The sequence below is a fragment of the Tauraco erythrolophus genome, chromosome 2 (assembly GCF_009769465.1).
Source record: "Tauraco erythrolophus isolate bTauEry1 chromosome 2, bTauEry1.pri, whole genome shotgun sequence".
Lineage (NCBI taxonomy): Eukaryota > Metazoa > Chordata > Aves > Musophagiformes > Musophagidae > Tauraco > Tauraco erythrolophus.
In genome coordinates, this window is record NC_141466.1 from 50,281,130 (window position 1) to 50,296,291 (window position 15,162).

At 37.9% G+C, this 15,162-nt stretch overlaps 1 protein-coding gene across 1 annotated transcript in view; it reads right to left on the reverse strand.

Moving 5' to 3' along the window:
• Window positions 1-263: 263 nt before the first annotated feature.
• SH3YL1 (SH3 and SYLF domain containing 1) overlaps window positions 264-15,162 on the reverse strand; it is a 49,905-nt gene continuing 35,006 nt past the window's right edge. Inside the window, exon 11 of the mRNA XM_086625367.1 lies at window positions 264-463. Within this exon, the coding sequence (XP_086481493.1) occupies window positions 264-463 (200 nt within the window). The remainder of the gene's footprint in view (window positions 464-15,162) is intronic.

Below are 15,162 nucleotides of genomic sequence, written 5' to 3' on the forward strand. Positions count from 1 at the left end.
CAAGACAGAATTGAAACTAGACACAAATTGGAGTACTTTTTACACAGTAACTTGCTCAAAGATAAAACTTCTTAAGTCTTAAGACTTTCACCTACTGTTTATTTAAGAAGTAAGTTTAGGGGAAAGCTAAGGTCATTTAATGCATTTCAATTTAATGTTAGAATAATGTTGATCAAGAATATAATTTTAATAAAATCTTAAAAGTTAAAATGTATTTTTCAGTGTAAATATATTACTGCTTCAACGTTTTCTTCTATACAAATTCAGTTGTTACTTATGGCAACATAATTGGCTGGAAATATGCCAGTTCTTCCTCCTATTCTTCCTTCCCACCAATCAAACTGGGAATCTGTTTTGGTTGTGACTGTGATTTTGTCTCCAGCTTTGAAAGTCAAGTCACCTGGCTGTTGTCCTTCGAATGAATAAAGTGCCGTCACTTCCACTGGGTTGCTCCAAGAGTTACCTGAAGCAAAAGAAATTAAATAAAAAGAAAATTATTAAACTGTACATACGGTAAGTCCTTAAATACAATATACTTAAATGACAGTAGAAAACAGTGAGAAAGATCAAAATAATTCACCTGAGCATATAAACCCCTGATAAAAAACCCCTTAATTTCCACTACATTCTTAGGTAAGTGAAATTTGTATTATAGTCTACCAGCACAGTCTATTTAATAAAGTAGTATTCTACAAAAAAATAAAGATCAGCAATTTTTTCTATCTGCCTCATACAGTCAAACAGGGACAGCGGGACCAAAAGCGTTGCCTTGAAGAAAGTGAGAGTACTTCCTGAAAGATTGCTGAACAGAACGACTTTCAGGTTTTAGTTTCGGTATGTATTCTCTGTGACAGTTTCTTCATAGAAATTACAAAACTTACAGCAAAGATTTTGATTTTTAACAATATTCAGAATATAGGATGGTCAAATACAGAATATCCACAGCATTTCCCTTCTATTTCCATAGGGTTTGAAGCATGTAGGATTTTGGTGTATCTTGCACATTGAGCAAAACACACAAAACGCACCAGCAGAAGGAAGTGATTATGGTTTGACGTCCTGGAAGTGACGGGGCTCGCATAGTGGTATTTTAGACCACATCTACAAATGGCTTCTATTCTTTTTTCCACCGGGCTCCTACATAACTATTTCAGTCCTTAACTGGGGTTGGAATCGTACCATGAGTCTTATCATCTAAAGTTAAAAACACCCAAAGTCTTGGATACCATTATCCCGCCTCCTCTCCTATTGACACTTTTTTGGCCCATATCTCAATGTTTGTTATATTGAACTTTCAATCTTAGTAAATATCTTTGATTTGCTAATAATTAGGTTTGCTCTCAATTCCTTTAACTGTCTGAACTATACAAGGTAGTTACATGCTTAATGTTGATTTAGAAAACACTTGAATCTCTCGCATGAATGCACCTAAAAGTGAAAAATGGAAGGTGCAATGGAAGACTAGTTAAGAGGAAATAATGAAGATGTTTACACAGTCAGGTGGAGAGATTTCAGGATGCGTTGCTCATATGAACATGATGGCTGCAAAAATGCTCAGTCATGCAAGATTAAAAGCTTTAAGCACTAGCTGCACATGCTTGCTGCCAGAACGGTAGGTGTTGCAAAAGGGGAAACCCAAGCCCTCTTAGTCTACACATTGCAAGTACAGAGCTAGAAAGGATGGTGAGAGAAGCACCAACACAGCTTTTAATAGTCTGTCGTCAACAACTGATAGCCACAGAACTTTTTTTCTAGTTGCTTTCATCACTTCAAAAGAAAGAGGAAAAATCCTTTTGCCCTCAAACCTCCCAAATACAAACTGTGGCCAAAACAGGACAGAGAAGAATAATGAACTACAAATGTATACATAAAAAGTACAGATTTTTTTTTCCCCAGTATCTGTCAATATATATGTTCATTTCACAGGCTAGTTCCTTCCCTTCATGATCTATGTTTGTAGCAATCATCAAAGCTTAACACAAAATTTTTTGGCCATGTGCTGGGAGAGCGTTGGTTGCAGAGATGTCAAACGTCGTCTTCCCTGATCACACAGTCTCTCTCTCTTGATATCTGTATTCATGATCTAAAGTCACACACCACTATTTCTTTTGATGTGAAAACAAAACCAGAAGACAATACCCATGTTTATCAGGTCCTTATCTCCAACAGTTACTCCTACAAAAAAAAAAAGGCAGCAATAGAGCTTTTCTAAATACCTTTTTTACTTTCACACTTGAAACCCTGACAGACTGAGTATTCAGCAATTACATGACCTTCCTCCAAGAATTCAAGCATATGATGCCGTCAGGATGATATGATGTGTTCCCATGCAAACTGTGGTTTGAAGCTAGATATTTTGATTGAGGAAATCGTGGCAAACCTCATAAAAGTAAAAGACACTTAGACTTTCCACTCCTAGTTTTAACTGAAGAACAGTAAGAAAATATTGAGGCTCAGGACTCTTTAGGTGCTAAGGCATGAAAACAGTTATGACTCAAGTCACATATAAAAAGGAAGACAGGGCGTGTTTTACCCTTGTGCCACATTCAGGCAACACACACGGGTAAAAGTGCATTTTACGTTACAACGAAGGCTACAAATTCTTATAGTTTGAGTTCTTAACCACATGTGCTTCCATCACCTAAATGTTCAAATGGATAATCACTCAAGGCGAATTAGAGTTACGACATATTTGTAACTGCACAAACCATGTTAATATAGTTGGAAAATTAGATAATTGACGTCATAAAACAAAAGACTGAACGTGCTAAAAGTGACTGAGAGAGTTTCTTTTCATTACATTCAACAGAAGAACTGTCACCACCACTTTCATATGCTGGACTTAACAGCAATGGCAGCAAGCAGTAGTTACCTCCTCCATGGTGGAACTCGCATTAAGAGTAAGACTATAATTCCTCTTACACAAACTACTGAGTAGAGTGAAATTGGCTCAGTAAAAGTAGGAAAAAAAATGAGGGGAAACTAGATACAAATTAAAGCATGAAAAGGTGGAACAAAAGAAGTGTGCACGTGAGATCTTAAAGTGTAGGAGTGCATTCGATGCACAACGATTGTGCCTCCAATCATTGCTTGCTCTGTCATATGAACAAGATGATTGTTTTATGTGCTTCCCTTCCCACTTATTGACCGCGTATGTGTATCTTTCCAAACATGCAGAAACCTCAAAGCACTACAGCTGATTATGAACATTGATTTCTGAGTCCTTGCCCCATTTGCTACCTGCTATCATTTAAAAGCATTTTCCAGCTTTATTCCTGTCAGCTATCTCATAAAAATTCCTACTTAATTTTCCCTAGCAGCTCTTTCCTATACTATAGTTTCATTTTATTTCTCCCAAAGATTGTCATCTCTGTGCTTTACTTCTATATTTTGGTAGCATAAAACAGATAAAATGCGTATTTATTGCCTCCAGATTGCAACATCTCATGCCACGTATTTATATGGATCATCCTAACAAATAGGCATCTTAAATGAATGCACTGTTATGAAATCTACTGTATATATTATAAGGAGGACCTACTTCATGTTCTTGTTTACTGATTTTAGTTTTACAAGAGTTTTAAATAAAATTGTTATAATCAACACGAAGATTGCTGAATGCATATATTGAAACCACATTTGCAGCTCACACAAGATGGTGCTACAGTGCTACATACAGCGTATGACACTGAAATCATTGAGATTTATGAGTACGCACACTGGAATAAAAACAAATTACATTGTGGAAAATCCTTAATTAATGGTATCTGAATACACACAGCACACCTCTACAAACACAGTGGTCAAAACAGAACTGTAGAAACTTTGGCTGAGGATCAATTAGTGCAGCAGCCAGCATACATATTCAATGCTCTAGCATGCATGGGTATGGCGTATGCTGAATAACAAACTGCTCTCACCACAATAGCCTTCCATTTTTATCCATCTTTACATACTATAATGTATGTAAAGATGGATAAAAATACTATACTTCTATACTACATACATACTATACTTCTTGCTAAGGACTTCTGCTACGGACTGAGGACTTGATGAGGTGTAAACTAGAGTGAATTTATGGCTTCTTGGGCACACTGCAGTACCAGCCCCAGAGTGAATAAGAGAGTGATAAAATTATCTTTAATTACCGTGCATTTACCACAGAATGAAAGCATTCTCTAGAAAGTTGCTATAGACACACTGGCTACGTTTCTACCAATTGGCTGAAGAGAGCCAGAGTCTGTCTTTGACCTTGACGCCAACTGGCATAGACTGGCCACACATATACTAGTAAACACTCACCATCCAGGGAGAAGCGCCATATCCAAATTGCCTGCTGGTTTCTATACTGGAGTAACTCCTAAACCACATCTACGCATTATCTGGGAAAGTGCTAAGTGAGAATAATGCCAAGAAACTTTCTAACAACACAACCAAATAGGTAACTGAGTTATAGTGCTTGGGACCATGCCTTCACACTGTTTAATTTACTAGTAGATGTAGCCACTAGTTTCAAACTCTTAACATGCATCTATAAAATATTAGTAAAACCATAGGCTGATTCTAAGACCAGTTTTTATAGAAGAACAGGCATTTTACATCATTTTGGGTTCAGCCTATTACGCTTTCAAAAACTAAATCTGAGTTGGAAGACAGAATAGTACAGTCCAGCTGTGGGTCCCAAATTTAATTTTACTGGCACAGATGTATAAATCCCCCAGCCATGGATTGTCTGATGCTGAAGAACTTGCAGAGGAATTATATAAAAACTGTAAAGTGCTGCTTTTGGCCATTGACACTGCAATAAAACTGAAATAAGTTTCATGTGCTTGAGGTTATCGGTGAGATTGCTAAACACTCGCTTTGCAAAATTTTCTAATTGTCAGCAATTAGAGTGCTAGCATGATTTTGTGGGTCACGTGTGCACCTATAAGATAGAAACTACAAGTGAACTAACACAAACTATTACTGCTGGGTTTGGGTTCATCTAAAACATATTCAAGAGCTTGCAAAAAAGGAGCCCTGTGACTCAGTTGTCACTGCCAATGAGCCATCTGATCAAGGGTGCTGATGATTGACAGGGTAATCCTGTTGTTGACTGTCCGTATATTATGTACTTTCTTATAAATCTCTACTTTGGTAAATGGGCTGTGAGTCTGGTTCCTTTGGGAACTGAATGTTTTAACGTTGCTTCTGTTGGGATGCAAGAACCTTCAAGAAATTTTTACAGTGAGGGTAGTGAAACACTGGAACAGGCTGCCAAGAGAAGTTGTGGATGCCCCATCGCTCGAAGTGTTCAAGGCCAGTTTGGATGAGGCTTTGAGCAAGCTGATCTTACTCAATTTTTTTTTGTGTAACCTTTAGAATATATGGCTATAGTTTCTGTTACTTAAAAATCAATCTGAATGAGCAACATACTCAATGCACTAACTTCTACCTTTTCTGTATTTTGTAAAGAAGTAGAGAGAAGTGACTGGAATTGTCATACAAAATGTTAAAAGTCAGATGAGTTTCCAGCATCAGAGATGACAGAAGTTGTATAGTGCTGGCATAAAAGCTCCACCAAAAAGTGTCAGCTTACAGAAAAGCTGTAATTCTCATCGGTTAAACGGAGACCTAGAAGACTAAGCAACCACATGAACCCTGTTTGTGCAGCAGAAGTAAGAGAAAACCAACACACAGACCAAACAACGGAAAACAACTAATGGATCTAGGCGGATGCAAACATCTATGCTTTTAAAAACAAATATATCAAGTATCATAAAGGTGTACTGTCACTAGTACAGTGTACAGGAGGCATTGAAAGCCTCGGGTATTACTTAGAGGTTCAGGATGAGAGCTGTAACTAACACTAAAAAGACAGAAATCTTAGTTCTTTACCCATTATGGGGACACTGGGATTTTGTTTGGAAAGGATTAGTATTGAATTTATAATCAGAGTTTAGGAAAGAATCCAAAGTAGGCTGAAGAACTTGGTTAATTACTGGGTCCTACAAATCTCTAAGTACAAAATTATAGTTGGTGACAGCAACACTGAAGAGTTTATAGGAGATTTTAATGACCACCCTTAGCAAATGGTCTGGACAACACCACCTACTAAGATAAGATTGTGATTGTAAATATTTCTCTGTGTGTATACGTATATTGATTATACCAAACTGTCTGAAGGATGTTTTCCCCAAATTATCATGTTAAAAAGGAAGACTATTATCAGGCCTCAACTGGACACATTGAAGAGGAAGACGACCATTAGCTTAATTCAACAGATTCACATGAGGCAGCAACATGCCATTGCAGCAAAGGTGGCAAACAGTATCCTGGGCTGTATCAGGCAAAGTACTGCCAGCAGGTCAAGGGAGGTGATCCTTCCCCTTTACGCAGCACTGATGAAATCACAACTGAAGTGCTGGGTCCAGTCCTGAGCTCCTCAGTGCAAAGGAGACATGGACATGCTGGAGAGAGTCCAGCAAAGGGTCATGTGGATGATGAAGGGATTGAAGTATCTCTCCTTTGAGGAAAGGCTGAGCGAGCTGGGACTGTTCAGTCTAGGGAAGAAAAGGCTCATCAATGCCTATAAATACCTGAAGAAAAGGTGGAAAGAGGATGGACTCAGGCTTTTTTCAGTGGTGCCCAGTGACAGGACCAGAGGCAATGGGCACAAACTGAAACACAGGAGGTTCTCTCTGAACATCAGGAATTATTTTTTACTGCTAGGATAACTGAGCACTGCAATAGGTTGCCCAGAGAGGTAGTGGAGTTTCCATCCTTGGAGGTATTCAAAAGCTGTCTGGACACAGTCCTGGGCAACTGGCTCTCAGTGTCCCTGCTTAAGCATGGGGGTTGGACCAGATATCCCCAGAGGTCCCTTCCAACATCAACCATTCTGTGATTTGTTTAAAAACTTCAAAGAGACTTTTGAAACAAGTTATCCTGAAGTATAAAAGCAGCATGAAAATTTGTAACTGGGGAAGAGAGAGTTTGGACTGGAACAGTAGTAATCAAACCCCAATTTGATACAAATGGAAGTCACTTTGCCAGCATCAAATGCCACATCTGGCAACTGTGACTAAGCCTGTGCCCAGCGAGGGGAGTGCCAGCACCTAGCAGGGACTCACATCTCTCATAGTAGGGATGTACGCGATCTCGTGGTGAGGCTTTCTTGCCAGTATATGGATCAGTGGGTTGTAGGTAGCTGCACAAGCACACATAAAGCTGCGGCACCCACATGTCCAGCAAAAGGTTTGTGCAAGTAGGAGAATCTGCACTGTCAGGATAGATTATGCTCATAACCCATACTACCTGTGAGAGGGGATGTGCATGAATGTAAAGCTTTGTACACATAACTTGATATGCACGCATGCCTGGAAGTGCAGTTGAAACTTTGAAGGTTGCATTTAGAAACCTTCGGTGTTTGTTAGCTTTTTGTAGTTGTCTAATGTTGTGATTTATTTGCTGTAATGCCAATACTGATCCTGAATGTATACTTCACAGATTACTAGCTAATTATCTGTCATTAGCGAATTAATAAAGCAGTCTGATCCTGATTTTGGTTTAAGCTACAAGAAGCTTGAGCAGTCTTTCCCTGCGACAGTTCTTGCAAAAGCATCTTCTCCCACAGCAAAGATTAGGGCTCAGGCTGAATGGCTCATGGCCATTGCTAAGCTTTAACTAATAATTATAATGAAAGAACTTATTTAACTGCTGGTCTAGTAAGGAGGGCAAGTACGCGTTGTGATGACAAAGTTAGGCCGAGAGCAGGAATTCAAATATGTAATAAAAAGCTAAGCTCACTAGCAGTCCCATGAGAAGCTAGGATGTCTGTTCTTTTTTGCAAAAACAAATCGGTTTAGCCTAGGACTGACGGAGCGACTGGACTACTTTTAGGGTTAAGACCAGGATCAGAGTTTAATAAAGTAAGGAGCTGAAGAGAAAGACTCAGTGGTGGACAAGTAATATCAGAAATAAGATGAGGCATTAAATGGCAAGAGTAAACAACTAACGGATATTTCTGGATTTGCTGTGCTCAGCAACTGATACAGCTAGATCTGGAAACTAAAAGATAACACTGGATTCTCGCAGGACAGGTGAAGGATAGAATAAGAGCAACAAATTCCTTATGGTTCGTTTTGAGGTGGATATGAGTTACCACATTACAGTCAAAGTCAGCTTTGCGGGCAGAACTAGAATTTGAGTTCAGTCAGCAACAGTTATTCAGCTTCTGCACTAACTGTTAATAGAGGTTTGAACCAGTCCAGTTCTTACAGTGATTGCTGCTGCCCCTCCTCCTTCATATTTTCAGACCTCAGGCTTATTGAGCTATATCTTGTGTAGGAACTGCAAGCACCAGAGATACACATTTTCTGCTGGATCCAGCACACTGTGCATTAGAACATGAAAGGCAAGGGGTGGGCAAAGGAAATAGCTCATAGTAAATTCTGAAGGCATCAGCATAACTACTAATGACAGGGACATCTTCTGAATTAGTGCTAGGGCTCACGACAGTAGCAACTGAAGACCTAAAATTTTGACTTGAGGAATGCAGCAGCATTGGGTCATGATGATGCCTAAAGGCAGGCAAAGAAATAGCTTAAGTTTAACTTTGAAGCAGGCAGGTGGACCACTAAGTTCAATCTGTAATACTCACAAGAATGGGACGAAAGCTGGATCTGGCAGGAGTGCTTTTGGTTCTGTTTGAGCTCGAAGACATACTTAACCTGAGAGTCAGTGGAGGAACGTAAAAGACTGGCAAAGTGATAGGGCAGGAAATTAACTTTGAAGCAAGAACCAAATCAAGACGAAAGTAAAGGAATATTGAATTTGCAAAGGTCAGAGAGAAGGATGTTGCAACAATTGAAACATAACAGGACAAAAGCCTGGACACAAGTGGAGACAGAAAGAAAAGGTTGCATCTTTGAAATGGTATTCAGAGAACAATCTATAGGACTCATTGCTCAGAAAGTGAGAACTTCTAAAGAAATTAATCTTGAAGATCACATGTGCTCTGCAGTGGTCAGCAACAGGCTGTTTCAGATTCTGTTTGATCATTTTTAGCTTGAATTCATAATTAGTTAACAAAGGAGTACCAGAGTAAGGCAGGAAGAGATGGATCTGGAACAAAGGTAGTTATGAGTTGTCTGCAGAACATGTTATCTAGCAAATAAAAAGTGAGAAAGGATAGCTAGCTGGGAAATCTTAACAGAAAAATAGAGGGCTGATAAGGATGCTTTCTCAGTGACACACTGGAAATATAGATGTAAAGGCAATTACAGACATAGCTGAGCAATAGAACAGAGAGAGCACAGTATTACCAAAGAAAAAGATGATGACAATTAATCTATCCATCAGGCTAAGGGAGGATGGAATGCGATTTCGAGCATGTGGTTATAAAGACGTCACCAGAGACTTCGCAGTAACAGTTACATCAGTGAATGAAGCAGTACCAAGGCCAACCGTTAGTCTGGCCCTGTCCAGGCTGTTAAACTCCAGGTCTCCAAACCAGAGTAGCTTCATTCATATTGAATACCGGGGACGGTCTCTGGCACATGCTAACTTCTGAACTACTAAAGACAGCCCACTACCTTTCCTAGATCAAAATCATCCCAGAAACCTGCTAATGGAACAAACCATCAAGTTTCAGTGCCCAAGCATATTCCCTGGCAATGTTCAATTTATCAGCATAGCTAGAGCCAATGGCTTGAACTGAGTGCAACAAAAACTGCTTTAGAGAGAGTCCAGCATAGTACTGAAGAACTCCAAAACAAGATACAAGAAGATGAAGTAATAGCAATATGATCAACTACGGGCTTTATAAGATGAAAGAGGATGAGATGCTAACACTGGGAAGAGATATCGCTGGATGAGATTCAGAGTTTAAGAGTCAAAAAGAAGTGACAAGGTAGGATGAATACCTGGGACAAACAGAGAGAGAGGGGATAAAACAATGAGAATCTTCCACATCTGCAAAAGCTATAAAGTTTAGAGAAGATATAAACTGAGGATGAGTAGAACTATCACATCTGTATCACTATTCTCTGGAAAGACACCCAGTATGAACTGGTAAGAGGGGACAGACATTGCCTAGTGTCTGAAGAATGGTCTAGTAATGTAAGACCTCCATACAGGTGAGACTGGGAGCATGTAACTAATTAAAGCACATTCTCTGAGATTTAGGTCAGAATCTGGTGTGTTAACAGACATTAAATCACCTTTTTGGCCACTCCTCTTTTTGCCCCCATTAGTCGTCTGGGGAGGCTATTTCAGAGATGTACTCTCTCAGTTGGTAAGTTAGCTTTATTAATGTCCAGCTTCAAGTGATACACTACTAGCTTATATCTATTTTTTTTGTTTGTCGACATTTTGGCCGAAATCCTTCTTGGCACTTACCTTCCTTATGCTTTTATAGTCAAAATCTTTTTTTTTTTTTTCAAACCTTCAGATCGTTACATGAAAAATAACTTAGTCACCTCATATCAGTGACTCCTTGCTCCACTCATTGTACTTATTCTTCTCCACATTTATTCAATTTAACCTAATTTTTCTCAAAAATGAGTAAACAGAATATTACCGTTAGGTAAGAGACCTCTAGGTAAATTACTTCCCACACTCTAATATTAAGCGTAGAGCTGTTTAAATAGAAGGGTGGCAGAACTGCAGGAACTGAGAACTCATTTTGTGGAGATCATGGATTTATTTCTGAATGTGAATATAAAAATAACAAATATTTGGGATGAATCAGCATAGGAGAATAGATTTTTTGATGAGGAGATAGCCATGAATGAAGAAATTAGCAATGGAAAAAAAGGAAGGGGAAGGAGAGCAGAGAACACTGGAGGAACTGGAAGTCACAGAAAGCTAAGGTACAAGAAAGGGAGAGGTATTAGTGAGGCAGTGGAGCTGCTCTTTTAGCCAAAGGCTGAGCTGAATCAAAGCTGCAGAATAGGTGATAAAGCTAGACAACGCAGAGCTAAGGGGTCAAATGAATTTAAAAAAATTATAACGAAGTTACAAAAACTAACAACGAAGTTGGAGAGAAATCAATATAAAGAGGATGTGCACATAATTTAAAGAAGTTTCAATATAGAGATATATAGATTTTTGAATATGAATGGATGTATTCCAAATCCCGGAACTCTAAACCCAGAGCCATATTAGAATTCAATGTAAAACAATATTGAATACAGATGTTACTCATTAGTTTGATGATCATTAATCCAACAAAAAGTCATTGGTTCTATAAACTAGTTTAATATTTGTAGGTTTTGAAAAGAGAGAAGTCTCTGCGTAGAATAATGGAACCTCTTCCAAGGTTACCGAAGACAAAAAAAAGGAAGCTAGCAAACAGAAGACTACAGGGATGCAAAGATAGGAGGAAAAATGAAGATGTCTTTGTGATTAGTGCCTTTATCTGTTCCCTGACCATAAGAATAAACACGAGAACATGAATTAAATGGTGCAACTATTTCATAGAGACTAAGGAATCAGGCCTTAAACTGACCTGTTGATATTAATTTAGAAAACAGTTAAGAACAGTGTTAATCAGTTGAAGTCAAAGCACTAGTTGTGTGCTGGGCCACCAATATGGAGAGAGAAATTGGATGGCATGTTGTCTGATACAATGCTAATTCTTCAGCTCTCTTTCTCCAAACAATTACGAAGCTGAAACTACTAATAGTCTCAGTGATACAGCACCTTTTTCAAGAACGAGGAAAACACGATCTCTTGGTTATGTATGATCAGCCATACTGGGGCATATCTACCTTTTACTACACCTAAACTTACCCTCTTGGTTTCCATTATATTTTACATCTATTTCTGAACTGTTATGTAAACCAGCAGTTTTGAAAATAACTTCTGAACATAAAGTTATGCCCTACAGAGATTTGATTTCCTAAGTGAATTGTGTCAAGGATACTCAAAGAAGCATTGGAAGGGAACTGAAAGGGAGTGTGTGGAAGAAAGATATAAGGCTTAGTGCTGGATTTTTGAGGAAACCACTAATTATTCCTACATGCCAGTTTCCTGCAAGCTGTTCAGTCCTTTAATTTTAAGGATCTCATGCCTTACATCACTACTACATTTCATAATTGCTTTTAAGTAAGAGTTTTAAAACAAGAACGAATATTAGTTTTAAATTGAAGATATGTGAATTAAAAGTGGTTTTGATCATAATAATTCTGAGTCACACTCTAATGAGTTAGAACAAAGAAACAATTGAAGATATACTTTGTTGATGTTCTGAAAAACAATCTTAGCAATAGTTCAGTTGTCTAAAAGCATGCATGTATGCAACTAAACTTGTCTCCTTAGAAACAAAACAATGGAAACTATTTCATTTATGTTATGATAACAGTTAAAAATGCACAGAATACCTCTGAAAACACAGAAAAAGATACTTTAGGATGTAAAGAAATAAAGGTACAAAAGTACGTAATTGTATATTTATTACTCATTTCATGCACACATACAACAAAAAAATCTTGTTATGACTAAGTGTTCCACTCAGAGTTTAGAAAGCCATCAAAATGATGAAAACTGCAACAGAAAACAATATTCTGTTATTGAAATAAAAAATATATGGCTTGAAATGGATGTGACTACTAGTTTGAATATTTCCTCAAATTTAAAAACCTCTTGCATATACTATGTAATTCCTTTATTAAAAAGGACTGGCTCATTTACTTGCTAGAATGTAAACAAAAAAAAATTTCCACAGTGATGTTATAAAATAGTGAAAAAACACTGCCTCAAAATATCCACTTTATGACCCCATGCAATAATAAAAACATGACAGACACAGTATCTTATTCCATGTAACTTTTGGAAAACTGGCATTGTGGAGATTAAGATCTCGTTAGGTAGAGTTCACTGGATACTTAAACTTCATAATATTTTATGGATGTAGAAGTTTAATGCAATTAACAGTCCATGCTTTGATGATACTTGAATTTTGAGGCTGAACTTTGGCTTGAAGTCGGAGCTCAGACCCACAAAGGTGATGTAGAGTTCATGTTCACAGCTAGGTTGCACAGAAGTTAAGTCAGATTACTGAATCACCTAGGTTACAATGTCATGATAAGCAGAAACGAAACACCTTGCAATGCTAAGATTCACTTACTGGGCACTTATTGGGCAATATCCGTTCTCAGGCTTTATCATTCACTATACCTGGCGTCAGGCCTAATGCAGCAGCGCCTTTGGAAAGTGACAACTGGTCTGTGTTTAAAGACTTAATATGGAAGTGAAGTAAGGAAAGTCAGAGAAAGAATGAAAGGAAGCGCCATATGAGTTATTACACAGAAAAAAAGAGGGCAGTAAACTAAAAGATGTCATGGCTTTCTTCTCTCAAGACAAGACAAAACATCAGCCATTTGGGGATGGGAAAAGGGATTAAAGCAGAAGCACACTGTAGTATGTTACGCATGGGGACTCTGAAGAAATTAACTTTTCAGGTCCTCTATGGTAACAAAATATTACATGTGCTAATGCCTACTTAGAAAAAGTCTATGTCAACTCTCATTCAGAAAGAAAAACAGCAGCCCAATTGTATCCTAAATACTAGAAGTCATGAAAATAATTTCAGTTCTTAAATCACACCAGTATTACAGGTTGAATTTTTCAACCTAATATACCTCATTTTCCATATTCTTAGATCACACCTTTCAGACTTTAACCTAAGAAGAACGGGTTTTATCTCAGCTTCTAGAGCAGAATGGACATATACCTACTTATAAATTTCCTTCTAGTTGTTTCTGGAGAAATTACAAACCAAGTGTTTCTTCTGTCTCACAAGTGAAATCTCAAATGTCCTATCCACAATAAACTACTAATTTCCTTAATGGCTTTTTTAACTTGTCTTTTAAATGTAGACTCACCTCAAAAAACCCTCAGCATACACAAAACAACCACCTCAGATCTCACTGAACAGATGTCTGAGAAAGTCTAAATATGCACGGTAGATTTGACATTTTATATCTACAGGTACTAATCTGCTATAATCAGATATAAGCATAAATCTTTCTGTACAGATAGTTGAAGTATGTCATATGCCATCATTGATCCAATTAATCTCCAATAATGCTCATCCCATCAAAGGTCAGGAGACATGATATTCAGCACATCATGCTCAGAACAAATAATCTCTTGCCTTAGCTGTAGTTTTGCCACTAACTATGGCTTGGTTTGGCTAGGTAAACAAAACCTTTGTCTTTCTCTACTTTAAAAAAAAAAAGCTTCTTAAGATTCTCAAAGCATTTAAATTCCACACTGAAATCTGAAAACAATTCCTTCTTCAATGTCTCTTTTGTTACAGAAGCTGTAGATTTAAGGCAATTTCAAAATGCTCAGGGTAGCTTGGATACTATCAAGGAAGGCCTGAATCATTCCAGGAACTACACTCTTTAATACTTCTTGGTACTAAACGTACACCTCAGTCCCGGAAAGGAGTGCAAAACCAAGTGTTAAGCTCTCTTCTACTTCCATGGGAACTGTCTCAGTAAACTCTCTTTTCTGAATTAGTTGTAGAGCTAGACATTATCTATTACTTAAACTAGGTACTTTGTCCAGGTTTCCAGTGTTACAAAGCCCTCCAGTTGATTTCCAGAGTAACTTAATAGCTAGGTTCTTCATTAACAAAGAAATGATGGCTGAAAAAAACTTATTCCATGTTTAATACTTGCTGTTAAAGACAGCACAAAGCTAAGTTAGCCACAGAGGTTCCGTATGAGGTACACAATTTTGCTCGAGTCTCAAAAGATAAGACATTCATCATCAACTGCAAACCTGTATGCATGGAATGGAGCTACTATTATAAAAGACTCACGTATCCCAGAAAAAGGCTAAAGTATTTTTGACCTCTTCCACATAAGCTGGAAATAGATTGTTTCAAAGGAGCTTCCATGTCACCAACAGTGTCACGTCTAGCAAACAACCAGTGGTTTCACTGGTGGTTGAAACAGACCAGACTATATTTAAAGTTTAAGCTACTGTGCAAATTAAGCTTATTCAGTATGAAACATATTTCACTGTTTTTGAGTTTCTGGCCTAGTAGGGAACATGCTGGCTCATCATCTTCATCTGCTGATGGAACGCTTTCTATCTTTGTTTCGGCACACTCAGCTTTTGCATTAAAGTAGTGCCTTTTTTGTCAAGCATCTGTGGATGTAT